Source organism: Vipera berus, assembly GCF_964194415.1.
Source record: "Vipera berus genome assembly, chromosome: 7".
Taxonomy (NCBI): Eukaryota; Metazoa; Chordata; class Lepidosauria; order Squamata; family Viperidae; genus Vipera; species Vipera berus.
The window spans coordinates 71040850-71061173 of NC_138209.1; the positions used below are offsets into that span (position 1 = coordinate 71040850).

General features: G+C 41.0%; 1 protein-coding gene across 5 annotated transcripts in view; it reads left to right on the forward strand.

Moving 5' to 3' along the window:
• The window catches only part of FRYL (FRY like transcription coactivator), a 143974-nt gene that overhangs the window by 73159 nt on the left and 50491 nt on the right, over positions 1–20324 (forward strand). For all 5 annotated transcript variants that reach the window (XR_014027030.1, XM_081332088.1, XM_081332085.1 and 2 more), the window contains 13 exons: positions 1208–1265; positions 3056–3147; positions 4486–4658; positions 5402–5562; positions 7163–7273; positions 8209–8363; positions 10286–10385; positions 11641–11809; positions 13574–13833; positions 14196–14336; positions 16183–16351; positions 18877–18961; positions 20197–20309. Coding sequence is in view for 4 of the 5 variants with exons in the window: in XM_081332088.1 (XP_081188214.1) it covers positions 1208–1265; positions 3056–3147; positions 4486–4658; positions 5402–5562; positions 7163–7273; positions 8209–8363; positions 10286–10385; positions 11641–11809; positions 13574–13833; positions 14196–14336; positions 16183–16351; positions 18877–18961; positions 20197–20309 (1787 nt within the window). In the remaining variant the exon portion in view is untranslated. The remainder of the gene's footprint in view (positions 1–1207; positions 1266–3055; positions 3148–4485; positions 4659–5401; positions 5563–7162; positions 7274–8208; positions 8364–10285; positions 10386–11640; positions 11810–13573; positions 13834–14195; positions 14337–16182; positions 16352–18876; positions 18962–20196; positions 20310–20324) is intronic.

Here is a 20324-nt window from a genome sequence, read left to right on the forward strand (position 1 = left end):
CTGCTGACCTGGAAAAAAAATAAGAGCACAACGTTCCCATCTTTTTGTAAAAACTAACGTCGTTTTTCCTACTGCTAAATAGTATGCCAATAAATGCAAATAGTAAAGCGAGTGGGGAAAACGCTATAGTTGACAGAACTTTCTGGCAGCTGAGTCAAATGGCTTAGCAACCCTAACCTATCTCCTTTTGACCCCTGATATTTCTTGTTCAAGGATTACACATTGTGGGTGTTTCTTCTCACATCGATACGAATTATTGGCAATTGTAAAACACGGCCAGCATATTTTTAGTTACCCACTTTTATAAAAGAGGTATATTTCCGATCCCTTTCATCATAAAAATGGAGAAAACGGGGTTTTTTTCTTTCGTTCTGGAATTCCTGTTTGATAATCTTAACCTTCCTTCTAGTGAATATTACTAGGCATAGCGCTGGGAAAATTGAGAAAAGGGAAGTCCAAACATTTGTCCTCTAGCGCAGGGGTCCCCAACCCCTGGTCTGTGGACCGGTACCGGGCCGCAGCACGCCAGCAACCGGTCCGCACAAACAAGCAAAGCCCCATCCACAGGATGTAGGCAGCACACAAAACTATGTACTCTCTGGTCCGCGGAAAAACCTCTCTCCAAGGAACCGCTCTCTGGTGCCCAAAAAGTTGGGGACCTCTGCTCTAGGGGACAAACTCTGCTTGTGTCCCCAAATCTAGAGTAGGAAGCATCTAGTTTCCTTCATAAAGGAAAGCTGTCCAATTTCTACCCCCTAATGGGTTGCTCCAGGCTTTGTGTGATCTGTCAAGGACTGCACGCCAAGCTAGATGGAGCAAGGATGCATCTTGAGGGGTATTTGAGGAAGTGCTCTTTACCAGGGGAAGGACCTCACCCATTCTAACGAAATGCTAGAATCTCAATATTTAAAGTTATTATTTAAAGATTTCTTCTGCTACGTATTTCTTACGAAAAACATACACCTCGGGGAAAAATTGGAACGTGTTCAGCTGTTTATTGGCAGGGATTGTAATGCCTGTTATATATTATTAGTAAATTCCACAACTGTACTTAACATTTTACATTTCTATAGTTATCATAAGTGTGTGTGTGTGTGTGTGTGTGTGTGTGTGTGTGTGAGGTTGATATCTAAATATTTATGCATGTTAATATTTAGAAATACAATTATTAAAAGTATTACCAAACTGATTTTTATTCATCATGCAGGGAATTAATAGAAGAGTTGCATCCTATAATTAAAGAAGCACTTGAAAGAAGGCCAGAGGTAACCAATATTTTAAAACCTGTTTTGAGTATCCGGTAATTTCTGCATTTCTAATTTAATTATTCAATAAAAGCCTTAAAATTCGTGGCACATCAGATTTTAGCCAGCGGCCTTTTAGGTGTTTGAAAACATCTAGCAAGCATCAGGAGCTGGGTGACTTTCTTTGGGGGTTGCAATTTAAGCAGGATTGTGTCTAATCAGTACAGGTAGCCTTTGACTTACAACAGTCCATTTAGTGACTGTTCAGACTTACAACGGCACGGGGAAAAAAGTGAGTTACGACCATTGCTCACATTGATGGCCTTTGAAGCATCCTGGTTGGATCATGGGATCGAAATTCAGATGCTTGGCTGCTGGTTCATAATTTATGACAGGGGCGGTGTCCCAGGATCGTGTGATCCCCTGTTGGCAATTCTCTGACAAGCGAAGTCAATAGGGGAAGCCAGACTCGCTTAACTTACTAACTAACCTATCAATTGGAGGGATTCACGTAACAGCCGGGGCAAGGAAGGTCGTAAAATGGGGCAAACCTGACTTTTTAAACAGATGTCTCACTTGACAACAGAAATGTTGGACTCGATTGTAGTCGTAAGTCGAGGACTACCTGTGTTTTGGTGGAAGGCCTGCAGGAGTACCGAGCCTAGGTTTTGGAAGCTGGGGAAAAAAAAATATCTCCAGGAAGACATCCCTAGCAAACCAGTGTTAGTATGATTACCAAGGGAATAGCAGAGAGATAGGCCCTTGGAAGCGACAGGAGAACAACTTTATTGCAAAGTCAGTAACGGCATATAGGACTGGAGTGCCCAAGAAAAAAAGATAAAGGGCCTCGGTTTTATTGACCCTAGACCCAGCTGTGATTTGGTAGGTTTTAGTTCTATCACAGAAGGCTGGTGGGGTTGCCCAATGTTGATTTCCACGTTTTTGTTTCAATCTGATGCCTTAACTATGCTCAGAATTAACACGATGGGGAGTTTGCACGTTTTGTGATTTGGAAGTTTCCAGTAGAGCTTTTTGCTTTTTTTAAAAAAACTCTTTGAGAGCCACACATAAACCCCAGTGTATTTTGAACTGTGAGGATTAATGTTGAAGTATTAAGTGGTTGAATAATTTTCACATTTATATAAAAGAATTGCACAGTACGTGTTTATATGGTAAAGATTAAATGTATTGTCCTGAAAGGAGTCTTTTTCTCGCAGCCAGTTGAATTGCATAGGATTTATACTTCCTTTACTGTCCATTTTGCTAATGTATTTCAAATAAGGCCTTTATCTGAAATGATGATGATGTTGGAAGGGACTTGGAGGTCATCTAGTCCAACCCCCTAATAATAGTCTACAATCACTTATAAATATATGCACGTCTAAATATTGTTCTACTGATAAAGGAGAATATTTGTAGCTCAGAGATGAAGAGCGATCCTTGGTGCTTTCCGAATGTGATTGTTTCCTTGCAGACAGATCATTACCCAAACCAGGTAACATCATGATATTACGTAGTTTGGGTAATGAAACATCTGCAAGAAAACAACCAAGCTCAGAAAGCATCAAAGACCCTTAATATTGTTTTGGCAGGAAATAACACGTTTACGATTTAGCTTTTGAAAATTCCCATTTTTGCAAAAAAAAAATCCAACACCAAATTCGTGCAGTAATTATCAGTTTTCCAAAACAAAGCATCATACTGTTTATCTTTGCAAACAGATGGAAGTTAAATGTCCAAACTGGCATGTTAATGATGTCAAATAATCAATATAGCTTTACCACGCTGTTCTCTTTTAACTTCTTTAACAGAATATGAAACGACGTAGGCGGCGAGATATATTACGTGTGCAACTTGTACGAATCTTTGAACTGTTGGCAGATGCTGGTGTCATTAGTCACAGGTGAGCAAATCAATTTTTATTCAGCTGTACATCAGCAAAAACAGGCAGGTACAGCAGTGGCCAAAATTGTGGAAACCTTTTGGGAAAAGCGTATTTTTGAGGTTTGATGGCTAATAACACCACTTTTTTTTGGAGTAGTACCATAAAATCATATAGATAATTTTATCAAGAATGTAATGCAACATAGTTTGCTCAATTATCTGTACTGTATTCTATGAAAAGGTATAGCCAAATTACCAGAAAAAGGAAGCACAACTTGCTTAGGTTGATATCAGGTATCTTTCCTTCATCTGACTGTAGCCAATGAGCATGAGTGTTTAGAGAACCAATCAGGTGTCATCTTGTTTCGGCAATGAGCCAATCAGATCACAGTAGGATTCAGCTATTGATGCCATGTATTGAAGCTGAGAGTAGGACATTTGTCAGTGTGTTATGTGATCGCTATTGAGTTGGTTGGGTTTTTTTGTGTTCTTTCACCTAGTGAGCTTGTATAACGTAATAAAATTAAAATAATGGTGCAAAGAGTTGACTGGTTGCCTGGAAAGCGATGTAAAATAGTATTATTAAGTGAACAAGGCTACAGTTATAAAGAAATGAGAAGAAAAATTGGTGGAAACTTAACCAAAGGTGGCATTTCTACTGTACACTTTTCCCAAAAGTTTTCCACTACTAATTTTGGCCACTACTGTATATTATCTTAAGGTTGGTCTGCAGAAAACTACCTTGAATACTGTGCTGGTGTGCTAAAGAGGATCATAGGACCTTATTATTTTTTTGATTTATATCTCGCCTTTCTTTCACGTGCTTCAGGCAATGTGCAAAATATTCCTCCTCCTTTGTTTTCTCCCTACAAATCTCCCCAATGATGTAGGTAAGACTGAGACAAACCTTTGGGCCCAGTGTCACTCAACAAGCTAAGGGTGATTTCCCTGAAGTTAATCCCAATTAATTACAGTGGCTTTTATCCACTTGCACATTCTCTATATTAGAATCATACCAGCGTTATAGATCACAAATTACACAGTAGTTCTTCTGATTCAGTGTTTCTCAACCTTGGCCACTTGAAGAAGCGTGGCCAACTCTGTGAATTGAAGTCCACTGATCTTAAAGTGCTCAAGGTTAAGAAAAATGGATTAATTAATTAATCTTGAATGAAACTGGAAAAAAATTACAGTTTTATTATAAAATGACTGCTACTCTACTGTATTCAGGATTCTATGGTATTCATATCTTTGACAGTTTTAACATTTTTCTTCTCAAATCTGCCTATAGTTTGTATTAATTTGGTGATATTTTTTTTACAAGTCTATATTCAAATACTTGTGCTTTTCTTTATAGTGCAAGTGGCGGCCTTGATAATGAAACACATTCCCTAAACAATACTTTACTGGAATACGTGGATCTTACCAGACAACTGCTGGAAGCAGAAAATGAAAAGGACTCGGACACGCTGAAAGATATCCGTTGCCATTTTAGTGCCTTAGTGGCAAATATTATTCAGAACGTTCCAGGTATTTGCAACATTTCCCCGTCCCCCATTTTTTTGGTTTATATTTCAAGTTGAAGACATCTCATGTGGGAACGTGTTATGAAAACTGCTGATGAATTAACGGGTCTTAATTAAAACCTCTTCATTCCAGTCATCTCCCTCTTCCCTAAGAAGGAGGCAATGGCAAACCAATTCTGAAAAATTTCTTGCCAAGAAAACTGCAGGGACTTGTCCACACACACGTGCACATACGCGCATGCACACATCCAAATCCAGTTTAACATTTTATAGATTGGGCGGCTAACAAGTTGTCATTCCCTGTGTTCTATAATTTAAATAAACGAATCTGTGTATCAGTGAGATATTCCACAAACGGGGCCTCCAGTCTGAAATAGACAGATCCCATGCTTGGTGGAGGGATTCTCCCCCCCCAACCAGTTTTGTTTTTTTTAGGGGATGGAATCCTCAGTTGTGCTAAGAGATTTTGCACACTTTACCTGTTGATCTGGATGGTCAGTTTTAATGTCTTGCACCAACAGTGCCCTTTTCATCTATGAGATTCACAAAAGGTTGATCTGATTACAGATCTGGGTAACATTACATGGGAAGAGATGACTTTTATTGCACTTGCATGGATGTTGCTGAAAAAAAAATCTCAATATTTGGCTTGTTCATTTTTAAACAATAAGGAGGAATGTTGTCTCTTTGGTATCTTCATTTCATTTTTACAAAATGTTTCCTCTGTTATTTTCCACTGTTATGCAGTGCATCAGAGAAGGAGCGTTTTTCCACAGCAGAGCCTCCGTCACAGTCTGTTTATGTTGTTTAGTCACTGGGCGGGACCTTTCAGCATCATGTTTACTCCTTTGGACAGATACAGTGATAGAAATATGCAGATAAATAGGCATCAGTACTGTGCGTTAAAGGTAACGAGCTATCGCATGCTTAGCCTTTCTTGTAGAATTTTGTTATTATCCTTACCTATGATTATACAAGTTGTCTGCAATACTCATAACCATTCTGTAAAGGTAAAGGTTCCCCCGCACATGCGTGCTAGTCGTTTCCAACTCTAGGGGCCGGTGCTCATCTCTGTTTCAAAGCTTGTCTGAGGACGTCTCTGTGGTCATGTGACCGGCATGACTAGACGCCAAAGGCGCACGGAATGCTGTTACCTTCCCACCATAGTGGTCCCTATTTTTCTACTTGCATTTTTACGTGCTTTCGAACTGCTAGGTTGGCAGAAGCTGGGACGCGTAACAGGCGCTCACTCTGTTACGCGGCACTTGGGATTTGACCCGCCAAACTGCCGACCTTCTGATCGACAAGCTCAGCGTCCTAACCCACTGAGTCACCGCGTCCCGATAACCATTCTGTAGTGGTTGCCTAATAATTGGACAGTAATTGCCCCAAACGAGAAACCTTTACTGCTCCAGATAATTATGATCCTTGATAAATAGTATATATGCATGCAACAAAAGAATGTTGAGGAATGAACTAATAAATACTTACAAATATAGTTTTGTATAAGCATGATATAAATATAATGTACGAGGGCAATTCGGAAATAAACCTCCATTTGGTTATCAATGACGGACACTCGCAGATACAGAATTTTTATTATACACATTAGAAAACTGCAACATTACATTACTTTTTGACATAATCACCATTCAAATTGAGGCACTTGTCATAACATCTGACAAAGTTTTGAATTCCTTAGTAGTAGTCGCTCGGCACTGAATCTGGGCTATATGGTGTGTGTGTGTGTGTGTGTGTGTGTGTGTGTGTGTGTGAGAGAGAGAGAGAGAGAGAGAGAGAGAGAGAGAGAGAGAGAGAGAGAGAGAGAGAGTGTTCAAAACCATCCCAATAGAACTACTTCAAAAGTTCTTGGATGTGTCTGGCAGTGTGCAGGCGAGCATTATTGTGAACCAACACCACACTGGAAGTCAGTCTGTCCCGACGCTTCTTATGGATGGCTCGTCTGAGTTTTTGGGACGTTTCACAGTGGACTTCTGAATTGATGGTTGAACCATGCTTCATGAACTTTATTAGCAGTACCCCTTTGGCATCTTCACATTTGGCGGGATTTTCTATGGCACCACTTCCAGTGTGGTGTTGGTTCACGATAATGCCCGCCTGCACACTGCTAGGCGCACCCAAAAACTGTTGAAGCAGTTCCGTTGGGATGGTTTTGATCCCACCCCCCTTTATAGCCCAGATTCGGCGCCAAGCAACTACAACTCAGGAATTTCAAATCTTGTAAGACGTTACGACAAGTGCCTCAGTTTGAACGGCGATTATGTCGAAAAGTAATGTAATGTTGCAGTTTTCTAATGTGTAGAATAAAAGTTCTGTATCTGCCCGTATTTGTCATTGATAACAAATGGAGGTTTGTTTCCGAATTGCCCTCGTATGACTATAAATATGATATAAATATATAGAATATATTTAGCAGACTTTTTTTAAAAAAAAATGTAAATAGAAAAACAGTCCAGTTTGTCTGATATTTTAATCCATTTTTTTAAGGCAATGTCTGCAGTGCTTTGTTGTGGTCCAGTTGCGGATAATGTAGGACTTTCACCGGATGGCTATCTATACAAATGGCTAGATAATATTTTGGATTCTCAGGATAAGAAGGTATTGTGTATAATATTGATAACTTAAAATCTCTGTTTGAAGTTAGATAATCAGGGGGTTAAATGTAGAGAAACTGAGAAAAAGATAGCTCCTTATAGACGAAAAATAATTAAAATCAGGACATCTAATCCTAATAGAATGAGAGATCTGTCTCTTTGGTTTGGATTTTTTTTAAAAAAAAAATATTGAGTTCAGGAAAGACATAAATTATTTAGCCTGTTTCAAGGGTAGATAAGCTTTTTTTGACCTACAAGCTGCTCTTCTCCTCTGCCAGGAGGTAACAAGTAAATGTTGGTGACCTGGTGTTCAGAGAGGACAAACCCACATTTTGATATTTATTTATTCAATTTTTCAGCCAACCATCTCACCACAAGGCGATTGGATGGCTTACAAGGTTAAAAGCAATAACTATACAAATAATATAATTCAAATAATAATATTGCTGTATTACATTCCTTTTAGCAACCCTCTTTTCTCAATTTGAAAGACTGAGGGAATTTGGAATTATAATCCATTTCGCTTCTCAATTTCCAGAACCGGGAGGGGGGGAGGAATGGCTAACTTTGGAATATTTGGGTCTCTTAAAATGTTCAATCTCCCTTCCCGTGAAAAAATAAAGTTCAAAATTTTGCTTCTGGCTTCTTGGGAAACTAGAGCAGGGGTCCTCAACCTTGGCAACTTTAAGACGGCTGAGGAATTCTGGGAATTGAAGTCCACAAGTGTTAAAGTTGCCAAGTGTGAGGACCCCTGCTCTAGAGGCTGCAAATGCATGTTGCCCATAGGTTCCTCCCACTATTTAACAATAGCTTAATTGAGGGAATTCTATAGAGTAAGCCTTTTCTCTTTATGTGTACTTAGATATTTGTTACTAGAAACAAAGAATGTACATCCATGGCAGCAGGGTAGAACTTGGATTTTATACTGTATTTCTCTAGGTGCATCAACTTGGTTGTGAAGCAGTTATGTTGCTGTTGGAGCTCAACCCTGACCAGAGTAACCTCATGTATTGGGCTGTAGACCGTTGTTATACAGGCTCTAAGCGTGTAGCAGCTGGATGTTTTAAAGCCATAGCCAGCGTATTCCAAAACAGGTATTAGAGAAAGAATTTAGAATGACTTAACAACTGCTCATTTTACTACTGCTCGGAGTTACGACTGCCATGGAAAAGGTTCTCTTTTTTTAGCCCATAAAGCACTTTGGGCCATTGTAAAATGTCACAGCACACATTCATTCATTCTCATTCTCTCTCTCTCTCTCTCTCTCTCTCTCTCTCTCTCTCTCTCTCTCTCTCTCTCTCTCTCTCTCTCTCTTCCTCTCTCTCTCTCTCTCTTCCCCCCCATGATCACATGACTGCAGGCACTTGGCAGTTGAAGCATCCGATGGGCACATTATTCAGGAGAATGGGTTCGCTTAATGACAATGCCATTTGCTTAACAACCACTTGATTCACTTAACAGCCTCAGGGATTTCCTTAACAATCGCCAACAACAACAACAACAAAGTCAGAAAAATGGGTCTGGACATGTAGGTGCTTAATCAGATCTCCAGTCCCGATTGTGCTCATAAGTCAAGGACTAGCTATAATAGAATCAATTGAAGTTGCAATTGTATGTGGTGGGGAAAGAGTGGCTCTCTAAATTTTACAGATAATCAATTTTTAAAAACACAGCTACAGGTGAGGAGAATAGCAGTTCAAAAGGTGGGTAACTTCAGATTCTCCCCACCAATCTATATGCATACTTGGGTTACTATCAGGATAAGCGTAACATAAACCAGCACCATCTGATCTGCTGTGGGGGAGGTGAGGATTACATTAACTTACTCAGCTGTTTTGTGTGGATATTGTAAGAATACAAAAGAAGGGTAATTCTAAAGCTCTGTCTAATCAGTTCTCTGAGGAACAGTTCAAAATTCTGCTGTGAGTTGCACAATTCATTGGCAGAATCTTGACAGCCACAGAATAAACCTCCTTTGTGCTGGATTCTTGTCATGTGCTATTGTGTCCGCTGCCCACTGTCCAATCCAGGGATGACCTGTGGACTTTTTAACTCTTAAAATTCCGGGGCCAGCCATGCTGGCTCAGGAATTCTGGGAGTTGAAGTCGACAACTCATAAAAGGGGCCATAGTTCCCCATTTCCGGTCTAATCAGTAGGGAACAGTAGTCCTGTTAAGTCTGCTGATAAAAGGATTCATGATATCTCCTGGAGAAACTGGGTGACTGTTGTGCATTCCCCCATATTCTAGCTTGAACCTAATTAATGTGATTGTGTAGTGTCAAAAATCACTGGTAAGGAAATAACGTTTTGAGTATGACTATTATATCAGTGCTGCAAAAATCCAATTATTTTTATTTATTAAAATAAAATCAGTGCTGCAAAAATCCAATTAACCCCTACATTGAAGCAAAGAGAACTTTCGGAATTTTTTTGCTACCATTGAATCACGAGCTAGAATTTGTAGCCATAGATTGGTTTAGTAATTAACTAAATGAAATGCATCGTTTGAACAGAGCTAATCAGATCATTGGAAATAGAGGAACTTTCTAAGTATCCTTATATGGCAGAGGTCACCAAGCTTTCTTGGTTGGTGGACCGGAGGAAAAGGGAGGGGGAAGCATTTTACGTGCGTGTGTGCCCACGAGCACGTGCACGATGCAAACAGGGAGGGGCTAGCCCAACACATGCACTCACTAGCCCTGCCCCATTTTTGCACCCCTTGGTGTAGTGGTGGCCCGTTTTCACGGCCCTTGGCGCAGCAGTGGCCCGTTTTCTCACCCCGAGGCGCAGCGGCATCCCATTTTCGTGCGCTGAGGCCACGGCGCTAGCGCAAGGGGGTCTGGCCAGTCTGTCCCGCAGCTCGGTGGCCAGCAAGCCACAGCTCACTACTGGGCCGTGGCCCGCAGGTTGGGGAACCCTGTTATACGATACATAGGTTCACGTTGTACATTTTTAAAGTATTTAATTTATTCTATTTTAAGCTGCTTAGTTAATAATACTTTTTTTTCTTCATAGGGATTACCAGTGTGATACGGTTACTCTTCTCAATCTTATATTATTTAAAGCAGCTGATTCTTCCCGAGCTATCTATGAAGTTGCTATGCAGCTCTTGCAAGTTAGTATGAAATGTTTTTATCAGTACCTAAAATATTTTTGTTTGAAGCTTTTAAATTTTAATTCCGTTTTGAAAAAAACAGTATTAAAACAATCAATATTTAACAGGTTGGTACTGTAGATCACCGCAATTAATTTCAGGAAAGTTTCCACCGATTGGCCCAGTGGGAATAGTTTTTTTTCTCTCTCTCCATAGCCTTTAAGGTATTTTATTTGGGCTGTCTGTAAGGGGTAAAATATAACGGACAGCCTTTCAGAAACAAAAATTGAATACTCACAGAAATAAACATTTTCCCCTTGTTGGGGGAGGAGATAATCAAGAGACAAAACAGATGTATCTGCAAGAAAAAACATGTCTTTAAAAAAAATTCTTCTGCAGAGCTCATCCTAAATTAAAAGGGAAAAAAAAGTCTCAATGGCTCCCTTTCGTTCGCCACCACGTCCCATGCCACCTTCAGGGTGGTCAAATAGGCAAAGTGTCTATCTTAGTGTTTCTCAGTCCCAACTGGTTAGACCAGGGGTAGGCAATCCTGGCTCTTTTTTATGACTCGTGGACTTCAACTCCCAGAATTCCTGAGCCAGCCATGCTGAGGGGAAAGGGAGAGGTTTCTGAGCTGAGCCACGCTGGCTCAGGAATTCTGGGAGTTGAAGTCCACGAGTCATAAAAGAGCCAAGGTTTGCCTACCCCTGGCCTAGGCCTAGGCCGCTTTATGACTCGTGGACTTCAACTCCCAGAATTCCTGAGCCAGCCATGCTGAGGGGAAAGGGAGAGATTTCCAAGCTGAGGCACGCTGGCTCAGGAATTCTGGGAGTTGAAGTCCACGAGTCATAAAAGAGCCAAGGTTTGCCTACCCCTGGCCTAGGCCTAGGCCGCTTTATGTCTCGTGGACTTCAACTCCCAGAATTCCTGAGCCAGCCATGCTGAGGGGAAAGGGAGAGGTTTCCGAGCTGAGCCACGCTGGCTCAGGAATTCTGGGAGTTGAAGTCCACGAGTCATAAAAGAGCCAAAGGTTGCCTACCCCTGGGTTAGAGGATTCTAGAAGTTGAAGTCCATTCATTTTAAAGTCGCTAAGGTTGAGAAACACTACCGTATCCTAAACTTGGGCTGTGGTAGACCTAGAAGCTGCATCATGTTTTAAGCAACAGTTTTAAAAAAGTGAGAAAGAACGCATAGTTAACATTTTTTCTCTCTCTGTTTGTGTGTGATTCCGTAATTTGATACTGTTTAGTAATTTGAATACATTTATGTTTTCTAGATCCTGGAGCCCAAGATGTTTCGCTACGCTCATAAACTGGAGGTTCAGAGAACGGATGGAATATTGAGTCAGCCTTCACCCTTGCCACATTTATATTCTGCATCCTATTATCAGCTCTCAGAAGAATTAGCAAGAACATACCCAGAATTAACTCTTGCAATATTTTCAGGTATATGTTTCCTTAAAAAGTATATTTCTTAATGCCTGTTGTTCAGAATTATTGAACTGCCAAAACTATTTTTTTCCTCTTAACACTGCCCTGTGTGTGCTGTCTATTACTCTTACCATTAAGGAGTATGGTGTTGGTCCATAATCTCTAATTATTATGGTCTCTAATCATCATAACCCTTCTTACGAATAAGCACCGCACAGATACGCATCACCTTATAGTATTGTTCCTGTCTTAGCCCACCAACCAGCAATTAACTATAGTTTGCCTTTTTATTTATTTATACTCGTCAAGCCAAGAACAAAGCATTATCCTAACTCACAGGTCTGCAGCCCGCGGCTCCGGAGCCGCATGCGGCTCTTTCAGCCGTCTCCTGCAGCTCCCAGTCCTCTGCCATGTGCAGTTCAAAAAAAAAAAAAGTGGGACTAAAAACGTTCAACCAATCAATTCAAATATGCAGGGTAGGTGCATATCTCGCCTTGGCTCCACTCTCCAGTCAAACCCTGTTGCGCGCATGTACGTGCATGTGCACACATTTTTTGCGGCTCCCAGTTTTTCCTTTTGTGAGGGAACCGGTTCCGAGTGGCTCTTTCACTGTTTCAGGTTGCTGACCCCTGTCCTAACTAATCTTCAATTTAATAATATTGCCTTGTTCTAAAGCAATTAATATACGGTTGTTCCTCTCTGTGCATGATTATCTGGAGTTCTTGCAGTGTGGATTCAAACGCGCTTGCAGCACTGAGACAACACTGATCATTTTTGTGCATCCATTCTGGTTCTTCTTGATCTCTTAGTGGCTTTTGACTCCCATCAGTCATGGCACCCTCCTAGCTTTGTTCAGGGAATTGGGAAGGGAGAGGCACAGTCTTACAGCAATTCACTTTTCTCTGGGACCATTTTCAGCAGGCATTGGTGGTATTGGGGGCGGTATCAAGACGTAGACTGACTTTCCAATCCAGAAGATAAGGTTATCAGAATTTATAGGAGTGTCTTTCTTTCTGCCTCCTTCTTCCAGCCTTTTTGCCCTGTAATGGAAGATTCCCCCTTTCTTTTCGCAACCTGACCTTCATTTCACATGGAAGCAATAGCTATTTTCAGGAACAGCAAAAGCTTAAACGGCTGCCAATACATTAGTTTTGTAATTATATATAGATATAAATATAGCAGGTGGGTCAGTGGGTTAGGATGCTGAGCTTGTCGATCAGAAGGTCCGGCAATTTGGCGGGTCGAATCCCGAGTGCCGCGTAGCAGAGTGAGCGCCTGTTACTCGTCCCAGCTTCTGCCAACCTAGCAGTTCGAAAGCACGTAAAAATGCAAGTAGAAAAATAGGGACCACTCCGGTGGGAAGGTAACAGCGTTCCGTGCGCCTTTGGCGTCTAGTCATGCCGGCCACATGACCACGGAGACGTCCTCGGACAAGCGCTGGCTCTTCGGCTTTGAAATGGAGATGAGCACCGGCCCCTAGAGTCGGAAACGACTAGCACGCATGTGTGGGGGAACCTTTACCTTTATAGATAGATAGATAGATAGATAGATAGATAGATAGATAGATAGATAGATAGATAGATAGATAGATAGATAGATAGATAGATAGATAGATAGATAGATGATAGATAGATAGATGATAGATAGATACATATACATATACGTATAGATAGATAGATACATAGATAATTAGATACATAGAGATAGATAGATATAGATATATTCGATATAGATATAGATAGGTATATATTTTCTTACCTTTAAATTTTTACAACACAGAGGTAAGCCAGAGAATTCAAACAGCACATCCTTCCGGAAGACAGGTGATGCTCCACTATTTGCTGCCATGGATGAATAATATTGAATTAATGGATGTGAAACCTTTACCCACAATTCGACGGCCAGACGAAGATGAAGAGGATCTCCTAAAAGACCGAGAATTGATGGTGAACAGCAGGCGCTGGTTGAGAGGCGAAGGTTGGGGGTCACCCCAGGCAACTGCTTTAGTTTTAAACAACCTAATGTATATGACAGCAAAGGTAAGTTGAATGAAGCGTAGGGCAATTGACGGGTTATTTGGAGAGTTTTGTTGTTTCCTCCAATTTGTCACTAGGGGAATGCTAAGGCCTGTAAACTGTATTTTTCGAGCACGGAAAGACAGAAAAGAAAAGCAAGTTTATATTTAAGCTGCACTAAACAGGAAAAAAGTAACGTTGCAGCCAGAGTCGACTGGTTGTTGTTTTTTTTAAAGCAAACTAGAGAGAAAAATGCGTTGAGCGTTGTGGAACTACCTTCTGCATAAAATACATTAAATTATGCCCAGCGGTTTCATGATATATCTCTTTGAGCATTTAATTTTTAAATAAGAGGAATAATTCACATCTCAACTTTTGTTTCCTAGTATGGTGATGAAGTGGCTTGGTCAGAGATTGAAAATGTTTGGATTACGCTAGCAGACAGTTGGCCAAAGAATCTGAAAATAATTCTGCATTTTTTAATCAGCATTTGTGGAGTAAATAGTGAGCCCAGCCTTTTGCCTTACGTAAGTTACACGGAACTTATTTTCCTATTCCTTGCAGTGGTGAGATAGGCAATCGTATATATTGAATGCAGGTAGCCTTGGACTTATGACTATAATGGAGCCTGCCCATTAGGTCGTAAATTGTAACGGTTGTAAAATGGACCAACCCAATTTTATATTTTTTTTCTGCTGCCGTGAGGGCCTGATCTTCAGAACTTTGCTGTGGGTCCATAAGTCCCCTTTTTCATACTTCAGACAGTCACTAAGCGACTGGTTATAACTCAAGGTCCACCTGTTAATAAGCACAGACGTTTTATTTTAAGAATCACTTTTAGTCTGACCGTGTTATTGCGGTTGTCTGCGGTCAAAGCAGAGTCAGAATGAAAGCAGAACAATCCGTTTATTATAATTAAATAATTATTTATAATAATTATAAATTGACTGGACAGCCATTTGCCTGAAATGGTATAAGGTTTCCTGCCTGAGCAGGGGGTTGGACTAGATGACCTCCAAGGTCCCTTCCAACTTTATTATTATTATTAACAACAACAACAACAACAACAACAACCTCCCAGTGAAGCATTACTTTGACGTGCTTCTGGGGCTTGTGTGCTCTGAGAAAGAGGAGAGTTATGCCAAAAATTCAACCATGCTGGGAGTCAGACAAAGAGTGTCCCTCCCATAAAAGGGAAAGATTTGAAACATTTATGAGACATAAATACAGAAACCCAGTTGCGGTCATTGCCTGGGTCAATAAAGGCCACACTAGGTGTTTGAATTTCTGGACATCTGGTGAAAAATAGGCCTCCGGATTTGGGACTATTGACTGAACAACCAGGCCAGGCCCTGTCCTCTCCTCCAACTCTCCCCACAGAGTTATTATGGGGAAAATAGGAAGAAAAAGGAAAAAGCTATCTTGGCCACCTTGAGTTGTGTATAAAAAGGAGAGAGAGAAAGGGAGAAAGAATTGGGGACAGGCCGATAATATATGGAATAAAATTCCAGCTCCCGGGCCAATTCCTATGATGTTTAGCCCTTTGTTGGACTTTACATAGCAGTTGGAACATTTGTTATAAAAAATAAACGCGTCTAAAATAGGATACAAATGTTGTAAGAATTTCTAAACAAAAGTAATACCATGTCGGGAAACATTTAGGAACTATCATGGCACTTTTAAGCTGAAATGCAAAGTTTTACTTCAGTTACTCTGTTAAATACAGATTATACTGAGCTAATAAACACGTTGTTTTCAGCAGGAGCTTAAGTATGAAGCATTTCTAAAAATTATATAACTTAATTTACTTTATGGGGGGGAATCTTATTAACAGAGTTCTATTTGATCAAACATTTCAGATGGTGAAATATTAAATATTTAAATATGCGACGGATTTATTTAGAATACCTTGGTTTTGCTTTTCTACCAGGTGCAGCTTCAAAAATAATGAAACATGATTGGAACATACAGTAGAATAACAAGATCTTAAGTCCAGCCCACCTTGAATTCCGTTGACTCTTATCTACCACCCAGTTGCTTTGACTGTTAGTAGTTAACTAAGAACATGGAATAATAGAATTGGACAGGGCCTTGGAGGTTGTCTAGTCCAACCCCTTGCTCTAGGCAGGAAGACCCTCTTATCATTTCAGACAAATGGTTGCCCAGTCTCTTTAGTTATAAGTCAAAAGACAGTTGTAAGTTAGTTACTAGTTATAAGACAGTTTAAGAACTGGTTTGGTAATTTGTCTGCCAGTGAAAAATTCAATTATCTAAATTTACAGGGTTTTTTTTTAAAAAAAAATTAAATACAATCTACTTTTCTAGTATATTTAATAGTGCTCTTAATGTTCTTATTTTCTCTTTGAATGGCAGGTGAAGAAGGTAATTGTTTACTTGGGTCGAGATAAAACTATGCAGCTTTTGGAAGAGTTGGTTAGCGAACTACAGCTTACTGATCCCGTTAGTTCTGGAGTGACACATATGGACAACCCACCATATTACCGTATCACTTCTAGTTACAAAATCCCTTCTGTCACCTCAGGTGAGACACTGACATCAAACTGTTTTTTAACCTATCAGGACAGAGATATTCACTTCACCGTTGGGCAACATCCTGGGATGCACAGCCGTTTGGATGCAAAACAGAACGAATACTTCAAGAGCAGGCTTGGGTGCCACGGGTGGCAGCACTTTGTTAAAGAAGCAGTGCCCTTTTGTGGGCCTGCTCCTCAAATTTAGAAATTTTGCCATCTTGCCTGTTGAGCTGTTCCATCCCCTTGGAATAGTTTTATTGGAATAGTTGGGACTAATTGCAGGGCTGTTCGACTCTTGAGGCTATAATTTTGCTTCTGTATCTTATGGTTTTTAGTAGCCTGGCACTGCCGCATGCTTTACCTAGCACAGCCAGTGACATAGAAGAGACGATTTTAAGAAAAAAAGTTTTATTGGAATAGTTGGGACTAATTGCAGGGCTGTTTGACTCTTGAGGCTATAATTTTGCTTCTGTATCTTATGGTTTTTAGTAGCCTGGCACTGCCGCATGCTTTACCTAGCACAGCCAGTGACATATAAGAGACGATTTTAAGAAAAAAAGTTTTATTGGAATAGTTGGGACTAATTGCAGGGCTGTTCGACTTTTGAGGCTATAATTTTGCTTCTGTATCTTACGGTTTTTAGTAACCTGGCACTGCCGCATGCTTTACCTAGCACAGCCAGTGACATAGAAGAGCCGATTTTAAGAAAAATAAAAAGTTTTATTAGAATAGTTGGGACTAATTGCAGGGCTGTTCGACTCTTGAGACTATAATTTTGCTTCTGTATCTTATGGTTTTTAGTAGCCTGGTACGACTGCTGTTTTGTTGGTGTGAGACAGCAAAGGGAGAGAGAGAAGGGAAGCGTTTTGACTGTGGCTTTGAAGGACAGTTGTGCTGTCAGGAAGGCTGATGAACTGACCTGGCTGCTAGCCAGAGCTTTTATAAGGAGATGTAGACATAATGGGTCTACACACACACACACACACACACACACGTTGGGAGGCATGAGGGGAGCACCCACCTTCTCAGTTCTAGGGGGCATGCTGTCAATCTAACCCAAAATTGGGGACAGAGAGAAGAAGAAGAAGACAGAAAAAGAGTGGCTGGAGAGTAAAGTTACAGGAGCGTGGAGAGCAGGTGTAGGTTCCTGGTGAGAGAGGGAGAAAAGTCCACAGGTGGTTTCCCTGGAGCAGGGGTGGGAAACCTCGGATCTTTTATGACTCGTGGACTTCAACTCCCAGAATTCCAAGGTTGCCTACCCCTGCCCTGGAGAAGAGACAGCGTCTTCACCCAAGACAGGAAGGGGGGGAGGGAATCAGTTGTGGAGTCCTGGTCTCTGAGGGGACTTGGCAGAAGACCCTAAGAAAGACTCTTACCTTAACCCCAGGAGAAGGCGTTAGGTTGAGCAAATCCAGGCAAAACGTGTAAGCAGCAATCCAGCATATTCTTTTATTTTTACTCTCTTGATAATCCAGAAAGTGGATGGAGTGCAGTGAAGCAGGAGGAAGTAAAGCAGTTCATAGGGAGAGCTGGAAGGGCTATAGACCCGTGGTGGTGAACCTATGGCACGCGTGCCACAGGTGACACGCAGAGCCCTCTCTGCGGGCATGCGCGCCGTCTCAGGCCTTCAGCTGGGTTTTATAAAACCTTTTCGCTTTAGGCCTCCGCCGCCGTGTGCCAAAAAAAAAAAAAGTTCAATCTATCAATTTCAGCTTCTCACAAAGTTGGAATTGATTGATTGAACTTTTATAGTCCCACCCAGTCTGCCGTTACCACCTCAGCCACGCCCACCCGGCACCATACATAAGTGCATTTTGGGTTGCAGTTTGAGCACTCGATCTCTAAAAGGTTTGCCATCACTGGTATAGACTCTTAAGAGAAAGATTTAGAAGTAATTCTGACACCTGAATTATGTTGTAAATAACTTCATTGTAAAGGAAGGAAAGAAAGGAAGGAAGGAAGGAAGGAAGGAAGGAAGGAAGGAAGGGAGATGTGAAAGCCTTCTGATCTGTGTCAGTTTGCCAACCTTTGAATCCAAAATATACTTTTGATTCAAAAATGAACTCCGTCATTCTGTGACTTGCGTATTTGGCACAAAGCTTGTGGAGGAAAGCTTATATGGAAATCATAAAATGGAGACAGATGAAAGAAAGCAGGTCAGGGCACCCCAAAACTCTTCTTAGCTGGATAGTTGGGTTGATCCCTTCCCCGAACCATTAACGTTGAGTGGATTGATTGGCCTTTGAAAACGTGACTTCACTGCAGGAGTCTGCTAAATAGAAGCCTCGCTTCTTCTCCCCAGCCATTACATGCCGCCTTGTGAAATTATTTTAGATCGTCTTTCTTCATTGTCCTTTTATTTAGAATTCTGTAGTAATATCTCTAAATTACTTTGGGAGGATTATTGTTCTCTTGAGAATAGGGGTAATGGTAATTGCGATGATTTCTCAGAGTTTCAAAAAGAGGCTTTCAGAAATTCTGTTTTGCGGTTGTTCCGGCGCTCATTTCCAAATGTACCACTCTTAATTTCCAGGAACTACTTCCAGTAGCAATACAATGGTGGCACCCACAGATGGTAATCACAACAACAAGCTTACGAAAGATAGCATTGAGGAAAGGTAAGAAGGATGTATAAGATTTGAAATACTGGTTGTTTTCTTAAAATACAAACTTCCTAGCCCTAACTAACAAAGCCTAAACTGCAACTTGATTAAATGGTGGTGACCACATATTATAGTTTCTGATAATGACTCTGCAGGTACTTTTATTGTGAATGCGTGCCAGCTTGTCAGAGTGGCTTTTTGTCACCTTTTCTGCCCTCTGTTCTCAGGATAGAGAATTTGAGACTTGTCTTTTTAAGACAAGGGGTCCCCAACTCCTCGGTCCCTGGACCAGCAATGGCTGGATTTATGTATCTGAATTTTCTTGCTCATATCATTGGTTTTATAAATATTAAAAGTACTTCAGCTGAATTGTCCTCCAAGTCGGCAATTAGAAATTCTGGGCTTTCTCAGGGGTTTACATGAGATTTGATAGTACATTACTAGTTTCCCACTGTCTTTTAGACACTGGGTTCCTGTTATTTTCAGGTCTGTTCTGAACGGGAAGGACACAGAAGGCACGCTTCCCAGGATTCTTCAATTCTGACTCCTGGCTTGTTCAGGATTCTTTGATTCTGACTCCTGGCATGTTCAGGATTCTTTGATTCTGACTCCTGGCATGTTCAGGATTCTTCGATTCTGACTTCTAGCATGCTTGTGTTCTCATAGTACAGGGGTGTCAAACTGCAGGCCGGGTGCGTCACGTGGAAGCCGCGCCCACCCCATTGTCGGCAATGGCCAAACTGCCCCGATAATGTTGCATGATGTCACGTGACGTCGCGAGTTTGACATGCCTGCCATAGTATACTTATTTGTGGTTTAAACTGACTCGTTTTTGTTTTTTTAATCCCATTTATATCCCGCCCTTCTCCGAAGACTCAGGGCGGCTTACAATCTAAAGCACAAATCAAATGTGCTTAGCAATAGCCTTCATTCTATGTATATGCCTGCTTATTAGGGCTTTCGCGCCCCCCCCCCAAAGCGGCATTTTTACAAAGTCAGTTTATTGCCCCCAACAATCTGGGTCCTCATTTTACCTACCTCGGAAGGATGGAAGGCTGAGTCAACCTTGAGCCTGGTGGGACTCGAACCTGCACTAATTGCAGGCAGCTGGTGTTACTTAAGGAGGCATTAGCCCACTGAAGTAAAGGGCATGTAACTAATTTTTAAATGGAATGTTTGACTGGATAAACGTACAGCTACATGGACGAATAGAAACGTGGTCTTTCATAACACTGTGTTTCTCGCTTTAGTTACATCCACCTGGATATCTATAGTGGATTGAACAGTAATCTGAACCGCCAGCATCATAGGCTAGAATCCCGATACAGCAGCAGTTCAGGCGGCTCATACGAAGAAGAAAAAAGTAATTCAATCTTTT